The sequence below is a fragment of the Lepidochelys kempii genome, chromosome 5, assembly GCF_965140265.1.
Source record: "Lepidochelys kempii isolate rLepKem1 chromosome 5, rLepKem1.hap2, whole genome shotgun sequence".
NCBI lineage: Eukaryota > Metazoa > Chordata > Testudines > Cheloniidae > Lepidochelys > Lepidochelys kempii.
Window position 1 is genome coordinate 33,942,504 of NC_133260.1, and position 14,995 is coordinate 33,957,498.

The 14,995-nt window shown below is 42.1% G+C and overlaps 2 protein-coding genes across 6 annotated transcripts; both read right to left on the bottom strand.

The window, feature by feature from the left end:
- Positions 1-6,908: 6,908 nt before the first annotated feature.
- LOC140911264 (molybdopterin synthase catalytic subunit) lies at positions 6,909-12,377 on the bottom strand. Of its 4 annotated transcripts, XM_073343917.1 has the most exons (6): positions 12,287-12,376; positions 10,810-10,891; positions 9,962-10,089; positions 8,864-9,017; positions 7,722-7,845; positions 6,909-7,103 (listed from the first exon to the last, which is right to left on the bottom strand). In XM_073343917.1, the coding sequence occupies exons 2-6, from the start codon at positions 10,881-10,883 to the stop codon at positions 7,035-7,037; spliced, it is 549 nt and encodes a 182-aa protein (XP_073200018.1). In that variant the 5' UTR covers positions 10,884-10,891; positions 12,287-12,376; the 3' UTR covers positions 6,909-7,034. The 4 variants fall into 4 exon arrangements, with proteins under 4 accessions (XP_073200018.1, XP_073200019.1, XP_073200020.1 ...); XM_073343918.1 differs by lacking the exon at positions 10,810-10,891 and having other exon boundaries at positions 12,287-12,377; XM_073343919.1 differs by lacking the exon at positions 10,810-10,891 and having other exon boundaries at positions 9,962-10,107; positions 12,287-12,369.
- Positions 12,287-14,786, bottom strand: LOC140911265 (molybdopterin synthase sulfur carrier subunit-like). Of its 2 annotated transcripts, none has more exons than XM_073343922.1 (4): positions 14,476-14,786; positions 13,702-13,823; positions 12,483-12,629; positions 12,287-12,388 (listed from the first exon to the last, which is right to left on the bottom strand). In XM_073343922.1, the coding sequence occupies exons 1-3, from the start codon at positions 14,485-14,487 to the stop codon at positions 12,503-12,505; spliced, it is 261 nt and encodes an 86-aa protein (XP_073200023.1). In that variant the 5' UTR covers positions 14,488-14,786; the 3' UTR covers positions 12,287-12,388; positions 12,483-12,502. The 2 variants fall into 2 exon arrangements, with proteins under 2 accessions (XP_073200023.1, XP_073200022.1); XM_073343921.1 differs by having other exon boundaries at positions 12,287-12,405; positions 14,476-14,783.
- Positions 14,787-14,995: the final 209 nt, after the last annotated feature.

Below are 14,995 nucleotides of genomic sequence, written 5' to 3' on the forward strand. Positions count from 1 at the left end.
CGTGGCATTTTTCTGTAGCCCAAAGAGCAAAACTGAACTGAAAACTTTTATTTGGATTCATAATCCCTATTCATGGCAGTAATCCCACAGATTATGGGCATGAGTAAGAAGATGCAAGATTTTGCCTTACTTCACTAACTGGCAATAAGGCAGGAATGAAAGAAAGTGTCTGGTGTATTATAGGGGCACAGGAAAAGCTAAGTAATGTGGAGCTAGTGTGACAAAGAACAGTGGAAGATCTGTTCTATATTGGTGCTTGTACCACTCTCGTCGTCATAGTATCTGAGTGAGTGCCTTTTAGTGGTGCATTAAGCAGCATGACTGTCACATGCTGTTTGTTCTTATATAGCTAAAGAACTTTTATAAGTAACTTATGTTTTGTACAATTTAAAATACTGTAGACTTTCGAAAGAAAAATTTTAAGAGTTAAAAAGGAACTCTTATTCAGGTGGCCTTATGTTATGCTTTTTAATTTACATAACATTTTTCTATTTAAGTGACCTTATGTGATATACCCTTTGCTTTAAAACAAAATCTTCAAATTTTAGGTTTGAAAAGCCAAGAATCTCCATATTAAAGGAAGAGCCCACACCAGGCTTGTGAGCTGAGATAATTGAACTTCGGGTTGCCTCACTCTCATGACAGGCAGTTAACCTCACAACAAGCACATCACCTGTTGTGATAGGCTTTTCTTTACATATTTTGGATGAGAAATAAGGTGGTGTCTGAAAATTTTACACCCTTCAGATAATTGTCTAAGGGACCTAAATCCCATTTTCAAAAGAGACTTAGGAGTCTAAGTCCTGTTGATATTCAGTTAGCCTTTAGGCAAAGATTTTTAAAAGTACCACTCTCTTCTATGAATGTGCAAATCAATGTGACTGAGGCTCCTACATCACTTAGAGCCTTTAGAAATTTTTACCCGTAGCCTCCTAAGGGCCCAAGTCACTTTCAAAAATTGGACTTAGGCTCCTAAATCACTTAACACTTTTGAAAGTTTTTACCCAAAGTCGTCTTAGTCAGTAAACAATAGCCAGCCAAGCCACCAACTTCCCTGGCTGTCAGAGGTGCCATTTGGAATAACAGACTGAAAACAATTCAGCTATTGTGTGTGTGTGTTTTCTATAAGATTTTTATATTTTCATATTATATTTTTTCTGGTGACATGTTAAAAAACAATCTGGATCCCCAAACTCAACTGTCTGACAGATAAAGACAGTTGCTGCCAGTTGTTTGTGGCCAAATTGAGTTTTTAAAAATTAGTGTTCTAAACAATTCCTTAAAGAACAAACTTCTGACTTGCAGTTATAAACCCTGGATGCATCGACTAGCATATGTGACCTAAGGTTGAAGATAAAAATTGGTCTCCTGCCTCAATTCTTTTTTTAACAACTTGAAAAAAACAATTGCATCCATACTGTACTTGCAAAAATCTCATACATAATTAATCATGCGCATTCAAAGCCAGAGGAGGAATTTAACAATACAGTGGATGGTAAAATCTTTCATTTCTTGTACCTTTTGGTGGTGCATGTAATGGAACCCAGGCAGGCAGCCAGTTTTCATTGTCAGTCACAAGCTGAATGTGCAGAGGAGTGTATCCAGGGTTTTAGGTGAGTTAACTCATTGAGTAGGCAGAGAGTGATTTACATTCACTTGCCTTGACTGGGTTTTTCATTGTCCCAGGTGTTAGGATTTTTTACCTAGTCTAGAAGTAGTACTCTTCTCAAACTACAAGGAAAGGAGAGCATAACTAGGGTTTTGCATCTCTCACTTAGCCATTTAATGTTACTAGTTTGGTGGGTTGGTTTGTTTGTGTTTAGTTGTTTTTGTTATGTGTATTTTTTATTACATAAATAGTTCAATTTTGTAAAGAGTCATTTTATTGCACTTTTGGGTGGGCATAGCCTCAGAAATAATGCTGGAAATGTGATGTATATTTTGTACTGTGTATAACAGTTTGGGGTTAAGTTTTTAAAACCTTATAAAGATAAGTTTTATCTCTAATGTGTTGTTTTGTGGTGCTGGGCTTTGATTCCAATCTTGCTTGCAACAGCAGAAGTCAGGAGTAACTCCAGTGAAATCAAAAGAGTTACACAGTGTGAAACTGGTGCAAGATCCGCATTAGAGTGGCTGAGGTTTAGATGATATGAGTAAAGTCCTTTGTAAATCTCAAAAATTAGACTCGTAGGAGACTGGACACTGCCAGTGGGGAATGTGAGATAGAGATTTAATACAAGAGATCAGATTGAGGACTCGGAATGAGATTGTAAACTCTTCGGGGCAGAGACCATCTGTTATGTGCTTGTGCAGTGATGGGCATAATGAGCCCCTAGAGCCCCAGGCACTACTGTAGTACAAATGATAAATACTAATGCTTTGATGTTACAAATCTGAATACAGAATAAGTAATAAAAGCAGGGCCTTGAAGAGTGAAAAGCTCTACTAAATGCCACTATACAAAAGGCAGCAACATTTTTCTTTGCTACAGTAGCAGAATCCTAGGGTTATGATATTGCAAGGTGCTGACAACCAGGAGTTGAGGATACTAAGAGGCTGCGCCTTGGGCCTTACAGGTTTTAGCCACTGGTGCAGCAACACAGCTAAGCTCAGTTGTGCTGGTGTAAGTCACAGTTCACGCTGATGCAGCACATCTACACTAGGGGGTTGCACCACTGCAGCTATATCAACGTTGCTAGTTCCCCCATGTTCTCTCCCTTCTAAAATTACAACAGGTTTGCCCTCCCATCTTGGAGCAGTTTGTGGTCTTCCCCCTCCAAGTTGACAGTGACTTTTGAGTGATCCTCAGACCCTCCACTCACCTACTTTGTATTACAGCCCACTTTTGCACTTGAAAGAGCAACATATGAAAATAAAGGTAAATAAGATCAAACATCACCAAATATTACATATGTTGGTTACTTTTTATCAGGCTAACAATTTCCCCGTTTCATTACCTTTTAAACATAATGAACTGTAAAATGATGTGCTCACTGAGAAATGCAGTTAAGATTTAAAATCTTCTCTGGTGACATTTCTGCCCTCTACTGTCTGTATATTTTGTACTTTGGTACAGAATGCCATAGCACCTAATGTACTGGAGTGAGTTTAATACCAAAAATAAAGGCAGCACTGTTTGTGTACATTCAAATCAAAACTTCTGACGATCTTTACAAAACTGGGTTCAAAATATTTAAAGGGACATGAGTACATTTAAAAATCATTTATGTAAGTTTTTAAACCTATCATTGGGATAAGCAACTCCGTAAGATTACTATTACTAAAAGGGTTTAGAATAAAGCCTCAATTTTCAGATTTTTTTTAATATATGCATTTGATAACTATTTGTGTTCTTTCACACAACAAGAGAAATTGGGGGCAGATTCAAAAGGTAGGTAAATGTGTATGTAACACCACAAACTGGTACGATAGCTACCGGAAAGAGGTGGTACTTTTAAACTCTCTAAAATAATTTAATCTGTATTCTATTTCACAACACACATTGACTGCAGGGAAGGTGAATGTAGAACTGACTTTTAAAAATTCCTTCTAAAAAGATCATTTTGATCCTATAACACTACCACCTGCAGCTGTCTCTCTACTGACATCTACTGGATAGATCTTGATCCATATTACTGCACCATCCATTACTTTGTAAATCTCCCAGCATGCAATTGATGATTAAAAATCAACCTAAACCACTTTCGAAAACATAATGAAATACTATGAGGGACAGAGCAACACTAAAAAGTTGCTCAAATATTAAGCTACAAGTGATCAACCAGTCACAGCACAGGTTACTCTCAAATATTGCAAGCCAAGAAGTGAGAATTTTCTCTAAGGGGTTCTGCCATCAAATCCATTCTTTACTTCCATGCTGTGATAGTTTCCTGCGTTCTACAAGTTGTTCTCTCTGCCCTTGCACTTTCCTGTAGAAAAGCCATCTCACCAGCATACTATCACAGGCAAACAAAAAAAGTATGTTAGGTACAATGCCCGGGTTAAAGATTTTTCTTAATGACTGCCAGGGGTTGTTACATATTGCAACAGGAGATCTGATTATCTTAATGAGCACTAACAGTTGCAGCTACTTCCATTGTTCAGGCCCAGTATTTGTCTTGCTGATCTCCTGCAGCAGTGAAGTGCTCTGGTTTCTAGCACATCTTTAAAGCACATCACCCTAATGTCCAATGCTGTTGATTTGCTGCATAGAACAGTATTTCCGCTATTTAATGCTAGTTGTGCTGGTTTAGCTGGGTGTACCTTTCCTATATTATAGGATAGAGGTGAAGGAAGGATCGAGCAGTTCTCAATGGTCTTCAGATGTTGTTTGAATGGGTCAAGTATCTTAACATTCTATCTCTACTATAACTTCCAGTAACTCCCATAACCTTTTAAATACATGTGTGTAAGCTTTCTTGGAACTTTTTCATTTCTATTTTCTAGTCCAGCTGAAGAAACCCAAATTACACATTTCCAAATTAGCAAGTCTCTAAAAGAGTGCTTAGATTAAGTGATGCTTGTGCTGTGAAGGACAGACACAAAAAGATGGTGTGATCTTAGCAGTTTAACACAACATGCCTCCACTTTCTTATGCCTGGTTACTGGGGGGAAAGGTAGTATTCCCCTTAATCTGCAGTCTTCTCTCCAGCTGCTTATATGATGGGGATATGTGAGTGATTACTCTGTTCTCCTTCCATCAGATCAGGTAAGAAGCACCAGTGAAATCCATAGATTCCATAAGTTGCCTCTGGCCCAGAGAAGGTATAACTTTGCAATGTCATTTTCTGTTTTAATGCTAGCATATAAGCACTACACTGGTTCACAGACTACCAATGAGATGGCACATTAGTCCAAAACCTCTTTGTAAGTAATACCCATTTTTTGCTTGATCCCAGAATCGGGGCCTCTCCCTGGAAACAGATTCAGGTGGAGCCACTACTGCCAAGAATTTGAAACACTGGGTATAATAATTGCATTTAAAAAACTCCCAACAAATACTGATCTCTGTAGAAGTGATCTTTATTCATGGATCTGATAGCACTGAACAATCGATACAGCAAAGCATAGTTCTTCACTTGCACATGCCAAACAAGGAAAATTCAGTCCATAACTTATTCTGCCTTACCTAAATAGAGGGACCAAAGTGATACACATTAGACACCCATAATAGATGCATACATGCAAAGAGTGGCTTCTCTTCTTCCCAGGGATGTCCCACTGCCATCAGTAGGAAGTACACCAAAAAGCAGTACAAGGACCCAGTTTAATCACACTTCTGTTTGAAGTTTTGGGTTTTGATTTTGTTTTAAAACTTACTCTAGTTGAAATTAACACCAAAGATTACTGTGAGTGAAAGATTAGAGAGAAAATTGTCTTTGTTTTTGCTTTGTGCAGTTGCCAGGGCTACTGAGGAAACAGTGAAACAAGTAGGGCCTAAGTGTTATGTAATGGCCTGTTGTATAATCTTGGGCAAGTCACTCCACCCCTGTGCTTCTTTTCCTTTCCACCCCTTCTCTGCTCTATTTAAGATTATAAATTCTCTGGGGCAGAAGCTATCACTCACTAGGTTTGTAAGGGCTGAGCACACTGGGGCTCTGATCTCAGTTGAGACCTCTACTGTACAATACTACAATACATAAACAAATATCAAGTTGTACGTGTGAGTAACCTTACTTATGTGAGTAGCCCCATTAACTAATTAGTTCCTCCTGTTAAATCTACTGAACTATTTTCTTAAAAATTGACTGTTTCAAGATGACAATGCCCTCTTAACAACTAGTTAAGATGAGAAGTTTTATTCCTAACTAATAAATATTTTTGCATTTGTAAGTTCAAGTTAGAGACTTAACACTGTTTTAATCTGTAACTACTATTGGGTTTTTTTAACCCATAGAATAAGACAGCTGCAAAAGCTGCTTCAAAACTAGTCACCTCGATACATCTATTAAGGTTCAGTTAAGTTTGTTTTATTGCTAATGCAAATTAGTTGTGTATGATCATGTCCAATAAAGAGCTTTAAATTTCCTTAATGTGATGAACCTGTAGTATCAGCTACACAGTAAAAATATTTCTATGAAACAAAGCTACTGGCAAGTCACATTAGTAACTCTGGGTATAATTTATATTTTTCTCTGCTTGTACCAAAAATGTTTAATCAACTTAAGTGTCAAATATCTTAAAGCCGCTATGTTGACTTTGCAGTCATAATGCCAACTAAGGATATTTTTAAGATTAAAAACCATAAAGCTGATTGTCACATTGTGATCTCCAGTGCTGGCAGTGAACCCACAAGGTGAGAATAAAGGTATTAAAGCAGCATATAGTATATAAAACTAGACTCCTTTCAATTAAGAATTTTTGGGGAAATGGTTTTAAACAGTCTAGCTAGTTACACAGCTGGGTGATTTTACAAAAAATGAAAGTTATTTGGGAACTTAATCTATTACCTTCTGTCTTAGACAGAAGTGTTTGTTATAATGCATATGCTTTTACTAGTTAGATTTACTGCAGAGCAGCAGTGGGCAACCTGCAGCTTGTCAGGGTAATCCGCTGGCAGGCTGAGACGGTGTTTACATTGAATGTCCGCAGGCACAGCTGCCCACGGCTCTTAATGGCCGTAGTTTGCTGTTCCTGGCCAATGGGAGCTATGGGAAACGGCATGGGCCCCAGGGCCATGCTGGCCACAGCTCCCAGTGGCTAGAAACAGCAAACTGCGGCCACTGGGAGATGAGGGCAGCCATGCCTGTGGAAAGTCAATGTAAACACTGGTTTCAGAGGAACAGCCGTGTTAGTCTGTATTCGCAAAAAGAAAAGGAGTACTTGTGGCACCTTAGAGACTAACCAATTTATTTGAGCATGAGCTTTCGTGAGCTACAGCTCAAATAAATTGGTTAGTCTCTAAGGTGCCACAAGTACTCCTTTTCTTAATGTAAACACTGTCTCACAGCACACCAGCTGATTACCCTGATGGGCTGCAGGTTGCCCACTGTAGAGTGAAGGGGTTAGTTTTAATAGTGACTTTGGAGATGGAGTTATTGTTCCACATCTGCCCAAAAGCATTCCTTGTTTTCTTTCCAAGAATATTCCTGCTCATAAATCTCCTGCAAACAAAAAAAAAAAAAAATGGGAAGTGCTTCAGGAGTCTGCTACATAGAAATATAACCAGTACACAAAAAGTCAGCTAATCTGCAGTACAGTTTCCATAGTGTTTGGTAGACACAGAAAAAGAGGACACTGTCTTGAGATGCACACAGTGTCAGGCCCTGATTCTGCAATGAGGTCCATGAAGGCAAACACCTACGCCTAGGCAGATTCCCCACTCAGATTAGTAGGGTTCTGTGCAGTGTCCACCTGCACAGAGCTCATGAAAGAAAGTGTAAGCTGCAGCAAATATACTGCTCGTGATGATCAAGTTTTAATGCATTTGCCTTCTACATTATTCCATATTAAACTATTGAACCTTCATTTTAGAAAGGAGGATATTTCAATTGTTCATAACATCCAAAATACTGGAAGCTGATACTCAAGGCCAAGTCCTCAGAACTGAACATTTGGAACCCAGAACCTGTCCTGTCTCAAACCATAACCCCAGTCCCTTACATCCCTCTGCAATACAAATCACAGAAGTGGATAGCTGACAATTTTAAGTGCTTATACAACTATCAGACCCCAGAGACAGAGAGGTGGCACTTTTTGTAAGCTACAATACTTAAATTCACCTTTTTCCAAATTGGAACAGTTGCTTTCAAAGTATTGATGCAGTACTGCACAGCCTCAAGAGATGCCACTCGGTGTGGAGAGGAGACTGCTACAATCACACTTGCTTCTGTTACTGGAACTAAACTAGGAAAAGACAAATAAGACATTAGATGGTAAGGCAATGTAAATCTTAAGTCCAAAGTCCTCAACAATGGCTAGGCCCCATTCTACCAAGACACTGTACACAACATAGAGTAAATGAGCATCCTTGTCTCAAACAGCTTATACTCTGAACAAACAAAACCCACTCAACTTGAATCAGCAACAGATGTTTAAATCCTACACTTTTACAAACATATTTCCTCATGAACCTGGCAGAAAGTTTGGCCCGCTAATAGGACAGTTCTGCATCCAAACTGAATTTGTAAAGATTGTTTCAAATTATGAGGATATTTTTCATCTAGTGTAATACACTTTGTAAAAATAAGTGAAGTTTGACATAACCTAGCACTACTGAACAGTGGTAATCTTTGCTGAGAGGTGGGGAGGCATCCATTTGTGATATGCTCAAAATTAGATTCTGATCCTGAATCAGACTCCACTAGCACCAAAATCTGCATCTACCCACTCATTCCAGGAGATCCCAGTACAGGACTGACCTGGTAAGATTCATATGTCATTACTTTCCAATGGATCTGCATTTTAAACTCAACAAAAGGGTAATCTGCAAGTCTTGGCAAAGGCCCTTGATCTCCCAGTGAGCATGCCTGGCAACTCCTATTTCAAAGATGTTCCAGGTATTCTAGACCTTGTATACTTGACTTAAGTTCTGTAGTGAAGGGCTTGGATTCTGTGGTACCCCAGGGCAAGAGACTGGAAACACTGTGGCAGCTTCAGATAAATCTTAGTTTTATTTTCAGTGTGTTTCAGGCTACGTGCAGACTCAGGCAGCCATCACCACCCTGGTTTGTACTTGGTTCATGTTTTGAAAGTTTCTTTGGAAGCGGATTTTTTAAAGTGACCGGGCCCTGCAACACGATTTTTCAGTAAGGGGTGGAGTCAGGGGCAGGTTTCGCAGCAGAGAATATGCAGGTTCCTGCCCACACCATATGCAAGTACAAACATACTGACCTTTAGACAGACACATCTTGGCCATACATACCCAAGTCTATGGTGCACTGCTATATGTTTGATGGAAGGCCATTTCTGTCTAACATCTCTACAGATTTTCTTTATTTCAGCTTCTGCCATTGATGAGTATGCTTCATATTCTAAGTGAATCACCTTTTTCCCTTCAAAGTTATTCCTTGTAGTACCTAAAAATAAATGAATTACTAAAAACAAATGTTATTTATTTCTATTGCAAGAGTACCTGGGAGCTCCAGTCCTGGGTCAGGACCCCATTGTGCTAGAACAAAAATATACTCCCTGTCCCAAAGAGCATATGATCTAAGAATGTCCAAATTACTTATTTCTCATTCTAGAAAAGGTTTAACCAGCTCACTGCAATGAGCTGGAAGTGACCGTTTTGTTAGTACTTTAGCAATTCTTCATGTATAAAAGGACAGAATTTAACCCACAGATTTTACATGCTAGAGTTACCAAGATGGCAACATCTTCACTAGCACAGATCTGGCCCTATATGTTTAGAAAGTTGTGCCTGTTCTCACTGCAATTGCTCATACAACACGAATAACTGTATGGAATTTAGGTACACAATGGTACTCACCTCTGAGCACAAAGGGTTCTGAAAATGTAGGTCCTGATATATTAACCACAAGGCTAGAATTAAGTCTCATCTCTTCAGATACTATTTTATGAAGAGGTAAGTTGCATATAAGCTACACTGTGGCATTTAACCCCAGCCCTACTCTGGAGTGTGGTGAAGGGACAGCCCTGGTGATCAGCACATGGAGTTTACAGAACCATAGTTCTATCTATTCCCCATCTCCTTTTGGGTAAGTTGCTCCAGGGGAGCAACTAGCAGTCCCTGTGCTCCCCCAAATATAGGGGCTACAATTCTAGGCTGACCACACCAGTAAGGAGGCTCCTTAGGACCTCATTCCTTATTGCATGAGGACTGGCCATGATCTTGCTCGAAATGTTTAATACATAATTTGCTAAACATTATTGGTTTGTCCCAGAGACTTATTTTTTAAGTAGCCTCAGAAGCATGAGGTTGAACTTATGAGGTGACCTGTGCTCTACTTACTGATAGATATACACATCCATGGATTTATTTTAGGAGCCTTAAACTCACCTATGAACAGAGAGACAGCCCCGCAGCATGGAGAAATCACCAGCTCTGACACTTCATCTGCAGAGAGTTTTTCACAGTTCAGTTTGATGAAATCTTTGGGCTCATCTTCACTTTCATTCATGGCTTCTCTGGAAGGAAACAGAAAGCTACAAAAGTCAAAGATTTAATGAGTTACTTTTCTAGTTACATTGGCCATTTGGAAGCTGCTTTTTAAACACCTGTGGGGCCAGAATTTATCCAGCAATTGTATGGCACCCACTAACATGCTTCAGCTGTACGGCTCACCAGTAGAGATGAAAAAGTAGGTCAGTCTCTATGCCGAATCAGTTCTTAGCCCCTTTGCTGGGAGAACACTAATTGCACTTCTTGTTGGCAATTTCTAGAGGTACAGGGGCTCTCCTTGTTTTAATATACCAATTCTAGAGCCCTGTCTGCAGTGGGATCAGCTAGCAGAGCCCCTTGTGCTAGCATGTCCTATTGTATGACTGGCTACAGTAAGAATGTCAAATTATAAACTGTCTGGAGTTAGAAGAAGGCAAAGAATCTTATTACAATAAAAACTAGGGCACTGATCCAAATGATTGATTTGCTCCAGGGGAGCACCATCAGATTAGGCCTGAATAAAGACTGGGAGTGGCTGGGTCATTACAAAACCTAAACCTAATTTCCCCAATACTAATTTCCCCCTACTGTTACTCACACCTTCTTGTCAACTGTCTGAAATGGGACATGCATTTCCACTTCAAAAGTTATTTTTCCTCCCTTGGCATCCTGCTGTCAATTGAATTGTCTCATTAGACTGACCTCACACTTGGCAAGGCAACTCACATTTTTCATGTATTTTATACCTGCTCCTGTATTTTCCACTCCATGCATCTGATGAAGTGGGTTGTAGCCCACAAAAGCTTATGCCCAAATACATTTGTTAGTCTGAAAGGAGAGAGGTTCTTTTAGCAGAAAAAGAGGAAAATGATAATTTTATATTTCAAAATTGCTTTAAATCATCTCTCTAGCATCTTAATTTTAAAAAGTCAAAGTAAAAAAGGTTTCTTTTCAGTGTGATATTAGCCAACCACGAGGATTGGCACCTCTACTGAAAGCCAACAACTATAAAAGCATGAAAAGATCTTAAAAAATACAACAATTAAAGGGCCACATTAGCAAAGGGACTTAGGCACCACTAGTCTTCACAAAACTCCTGCTTAGCTGCTGCCAAACCCCAAAGGTACCCAACCTTCCGTAGCACCTAAGTGTTTGCATTTAAAGTTTCCAGGGAGCCTATTTTTTGGCTTCTGAGCATGTACACTATTGCCTCACTCTAGGTAGCTGGACACCTAAGCCCCAGTATGATGCACAAAGCAATGGAAGATAGGCATTCCTCCTCCTAACTCATTTGTGGGGATAATCCCGTAGGTATGCTCTGACCATGGTTAACGCCACACAAAGCAGGGGGTGGTGTGGTGGACCTCCCTCCTAACTTGTGGCCAGTGATTAGGGTACTCAACTGGGATGTAGAGCACCGTCTACCTGAGGGAAGAAGGGATTTGAAGAGGAATCGGTCACCTCTCCAGTGAGTGCTGTAGCTACTAGGCTATGGGATAGTCTGATATGGGCCTCTCTTAGTCTCTCCCATTAAAGCTGTTCCATTGTGGATAAATAATGAGTTAGTCAGTGGGCCAGAGAGAGAGTGAATGACTCTATAGCCTGGTGGTTAGAGCACTCATCTGTGATGTAGGGGACACAGGATCCAGTCCTCCTGCTCCAATACTAACACAAAAGACTGAGGGAGACCTATATCAAAAACATCCCATAGTTCAATGGTTAGGGCCCTCACCTGAGAGGTGGCAGATCCCTGTTCAAATCCTTTCTCCCCTCTCAGGCAGAGTGGCAACTTGAACCAGGGGTCTTCCACATCCCAGGGATGTACCCTCACTACTGGGCCAAAAGTTATGGGGGAGATGGTCCTTCACCACCACCTTTGGTGCCTAACTCAGAGAGGGTTCACAGCTGAGAATCCCAAGCAGAAGGAGGCACCCAACTCCTTAAGAGGGGTCGGGCTTAGGACACATTCTTTTCCTTGGCATCGCCTATTGGCTAGTTCATGCCACTCCCTGCCTAGTGTGCTGGCTTTTGTGAATCCCACTTTTAGCTGCCTATTTCCTGTCACTCATTGTCCGGGAAGCCTGAATGCCAAACTCAGGTTTTGCAAATCCCAGTGATTTGTCTAGGCAACCAACTCCCTGTGTGAATCTAGCCCAAAGTATTTTGAAAGCTTTTTCCAATCCATTGCAAATACATTAATCATTTATTCCTGCACCAACTTACATCTTAGTGTCAACATCACAGCTGTCTACTGCAGGGGATGCACGTTACACCCACTCACAGAGTTCCAGTAGAAGGGGAAAGTCATCCACAAATCACTAGACCCTAAACAGAGGGGAAAACTAAAAAGAGAATTCCAGCAATGTTTCAATGCATGATCAACCCCCAGAGGCCATTTACAAAAAGAAGCTATACATACCCAAGCGTCTTTGCCTGGAGTTAGCCCCCGCTGATAGGTGGGATAATAGCAACCTCGTCACCTGACTGCAGGACCAGAAGCTGATCACCAAGAAGCACGTATTCCTGGCGAACAGCAAAGACCACTTGATCCTGAATGGCAGCAAGTCTGAGGAGGATTAGCAGTAGTATAAATACATTTAAGTAAAGTGTTTGCATGAATTCTCAGTTAAATGTGAACAACTGACTGGTGCATAGCACAAGGAAGCTGAAGTCAGTAAGATTACAACTTATGCATCTGCATTTGTACTGTTTTCTTTAAAAAAAAAAAATCACAACAAACAACTGTATACCCTTGGACTTGATGATTATCTTTTCATGGGCAAGGGCCAGTGGTGAACCAAACCAATACAATTTCTAAAGATAGGAATTGAGCTGGTTATTTCAAGCAAAATAAAAAAAGAGATTATATACAGTGGATAGGGAAGATAACATGCATGCAGTAGAAGAGAGTGCTGAAGCTTTGTTTAGAAAAGGTAAAAACAATCATAAGAAAGGAATTATACATTGCATAAGCGTATAGCACAGATGGAGGGAAAACACTATTGCCCAGAAACAAGTAGATGTACCAACGGGGCAAGTAAGACTATCAAGGTGTTAGTGACCTGGTTAGAAGCCAGTGGTGACTGCTGACAGAAAGGCAAAACACAATTTCATTTTCCACCCAAGTCAGGGTAGGTTATGTAACATCTTCAAGAGCTTTGCACAATTTGCGACTGTAAAACATAATTTGATTTGCTTTTCATAAAGAGAATAAAACTTGCAAACTACTGATCATTTTGTGGCCTAAGTCCGTAGGTTTTAGTAACCAATCCAGTAATAGGCTATATGGTAAGATACATTCCAGTTTGATTACTTGCTACTGCTACCGCAAAAACCCAATTTTGTTTCATTTTAGGCAAGATCCTCTCTAATATTTAATTATAGCCTTTCAGTGGCAAGCTTAGGGGCTGCTACTAATGCCAGCCAGTTTAATGCAAAAATCAGTGAAATGCTCTTTTGAACATATTTGTAGAACAAATAAGATCACAAGTAGCAAAATGTAGAACAGATTTCACTATTTTTATTATACTGAAAAACTGACACACACATGTTAATTCCACTATATTACATTTGTAACTCTGTTAACAGTTTAAAACCCCCCAGACTTGAGGAGCACCAGAAGCATGCTCTAAAACTACCTTGGATGCCTTTTAACAATTTCTTCCCACAGCTGTAGAGAGGTTAATTGTTGCGGTACAGAAATAATCTCAGAGCGAACACCTGCCAATTCAGCGCTCCTGGCAAAGTACAGCGCAACAACCTGTTAAAAAACAAATCACCATTCCGATTACACACCCTTCAGCTCCTGTCTCCTCAGTGGGTATTTCTAGCGCAGGAAATGGGCCCCCAAACGCATCAACATCATCCGAGGAAGCATACTGCAGATTAAGCGTTACGATTTATTAATTATTATTATTATTATTATTATTTTTAATCGCATGCAAGGCCGGGGATCTCGTTTCAGGCACGATAACCGGGAGAGCTCATTACAGTGACTGCGGCCCAGGCTCCCCAAGCCCTTCCATGATGAATTAGGCCCGGCTGCAACTGGTTACTGCACTGGGGGGCCCTTAAGGAGGAGGCCCGTGTTCTTGTGACTCCAGCAACAGACTGAACGGTGCGCGTGGGGGGGTGCCCAGGTTACCAAGTGTCCCGTGGTCCCCCTGCCGCCACCCGACCGCCGAGCCCGGCGCACGCCCTGAGCGAAGGGGCTGCCCCGCGGCACGGAGCGGGCACGGCAGAGCGGCTCTCCCGAGGGGGCGGGAAGCGAGCCCCGCCGCGGCTCGTTTCCGGCCGACTGCCTTGCCCCGGAGCGGGGCTGCTGCGCACGCAGGCCGCTGTCCCTGCCCCGTTCCCATGGCGGTGCCGTGTAAACACCCGCCGGCCGGCCGGCCCGGGTGCAGGCTACGCACCTCGCAGCTCATGGACGGAGCGTCGCGGGTCGGAGCCCGCTTCCCGAAGGGGAACAGGCCGCAGCGCCTGCGCCCGGCCCGAGCAGCTGCCGCTGGCCCTGCCTCACGCTCCCGGCCCGCCCACTGGGCTGGGGCTCCGCAGGCTGGCCGGGGCCCTGCGCCCTGCCTGGGGCCCTCGCCCTGCTGCCGAGCAAGGAGGGACCAGCCCGGGGAGACAAAAGGGTCCGGCCCAAGGGCAGACAAATGCGGCTCCAGCCAGCCCCAAAGTGGGGACGGAGCTGGAGTCCCAGCGCTGAGCCGAGCCCACCCCAAACCGGGGGGGGGGGCGCACTGGGCGGCTCAGCCCCGCCTCGGTACTAACAGGGCTAGAGCTCGGGTGACCCCGGGGAGGGGGTGGACGTGGATCCCCAAGGGCCCGGCTCCGTCGCAGCTCGGCTTCCGGGGCAGTTCCTGCTCCGGGGTCTCTGGCGGTGGGGCTGCTCCGCTGCTGGAACTGAGAGCTGCGGGGGAGCTAGGACTG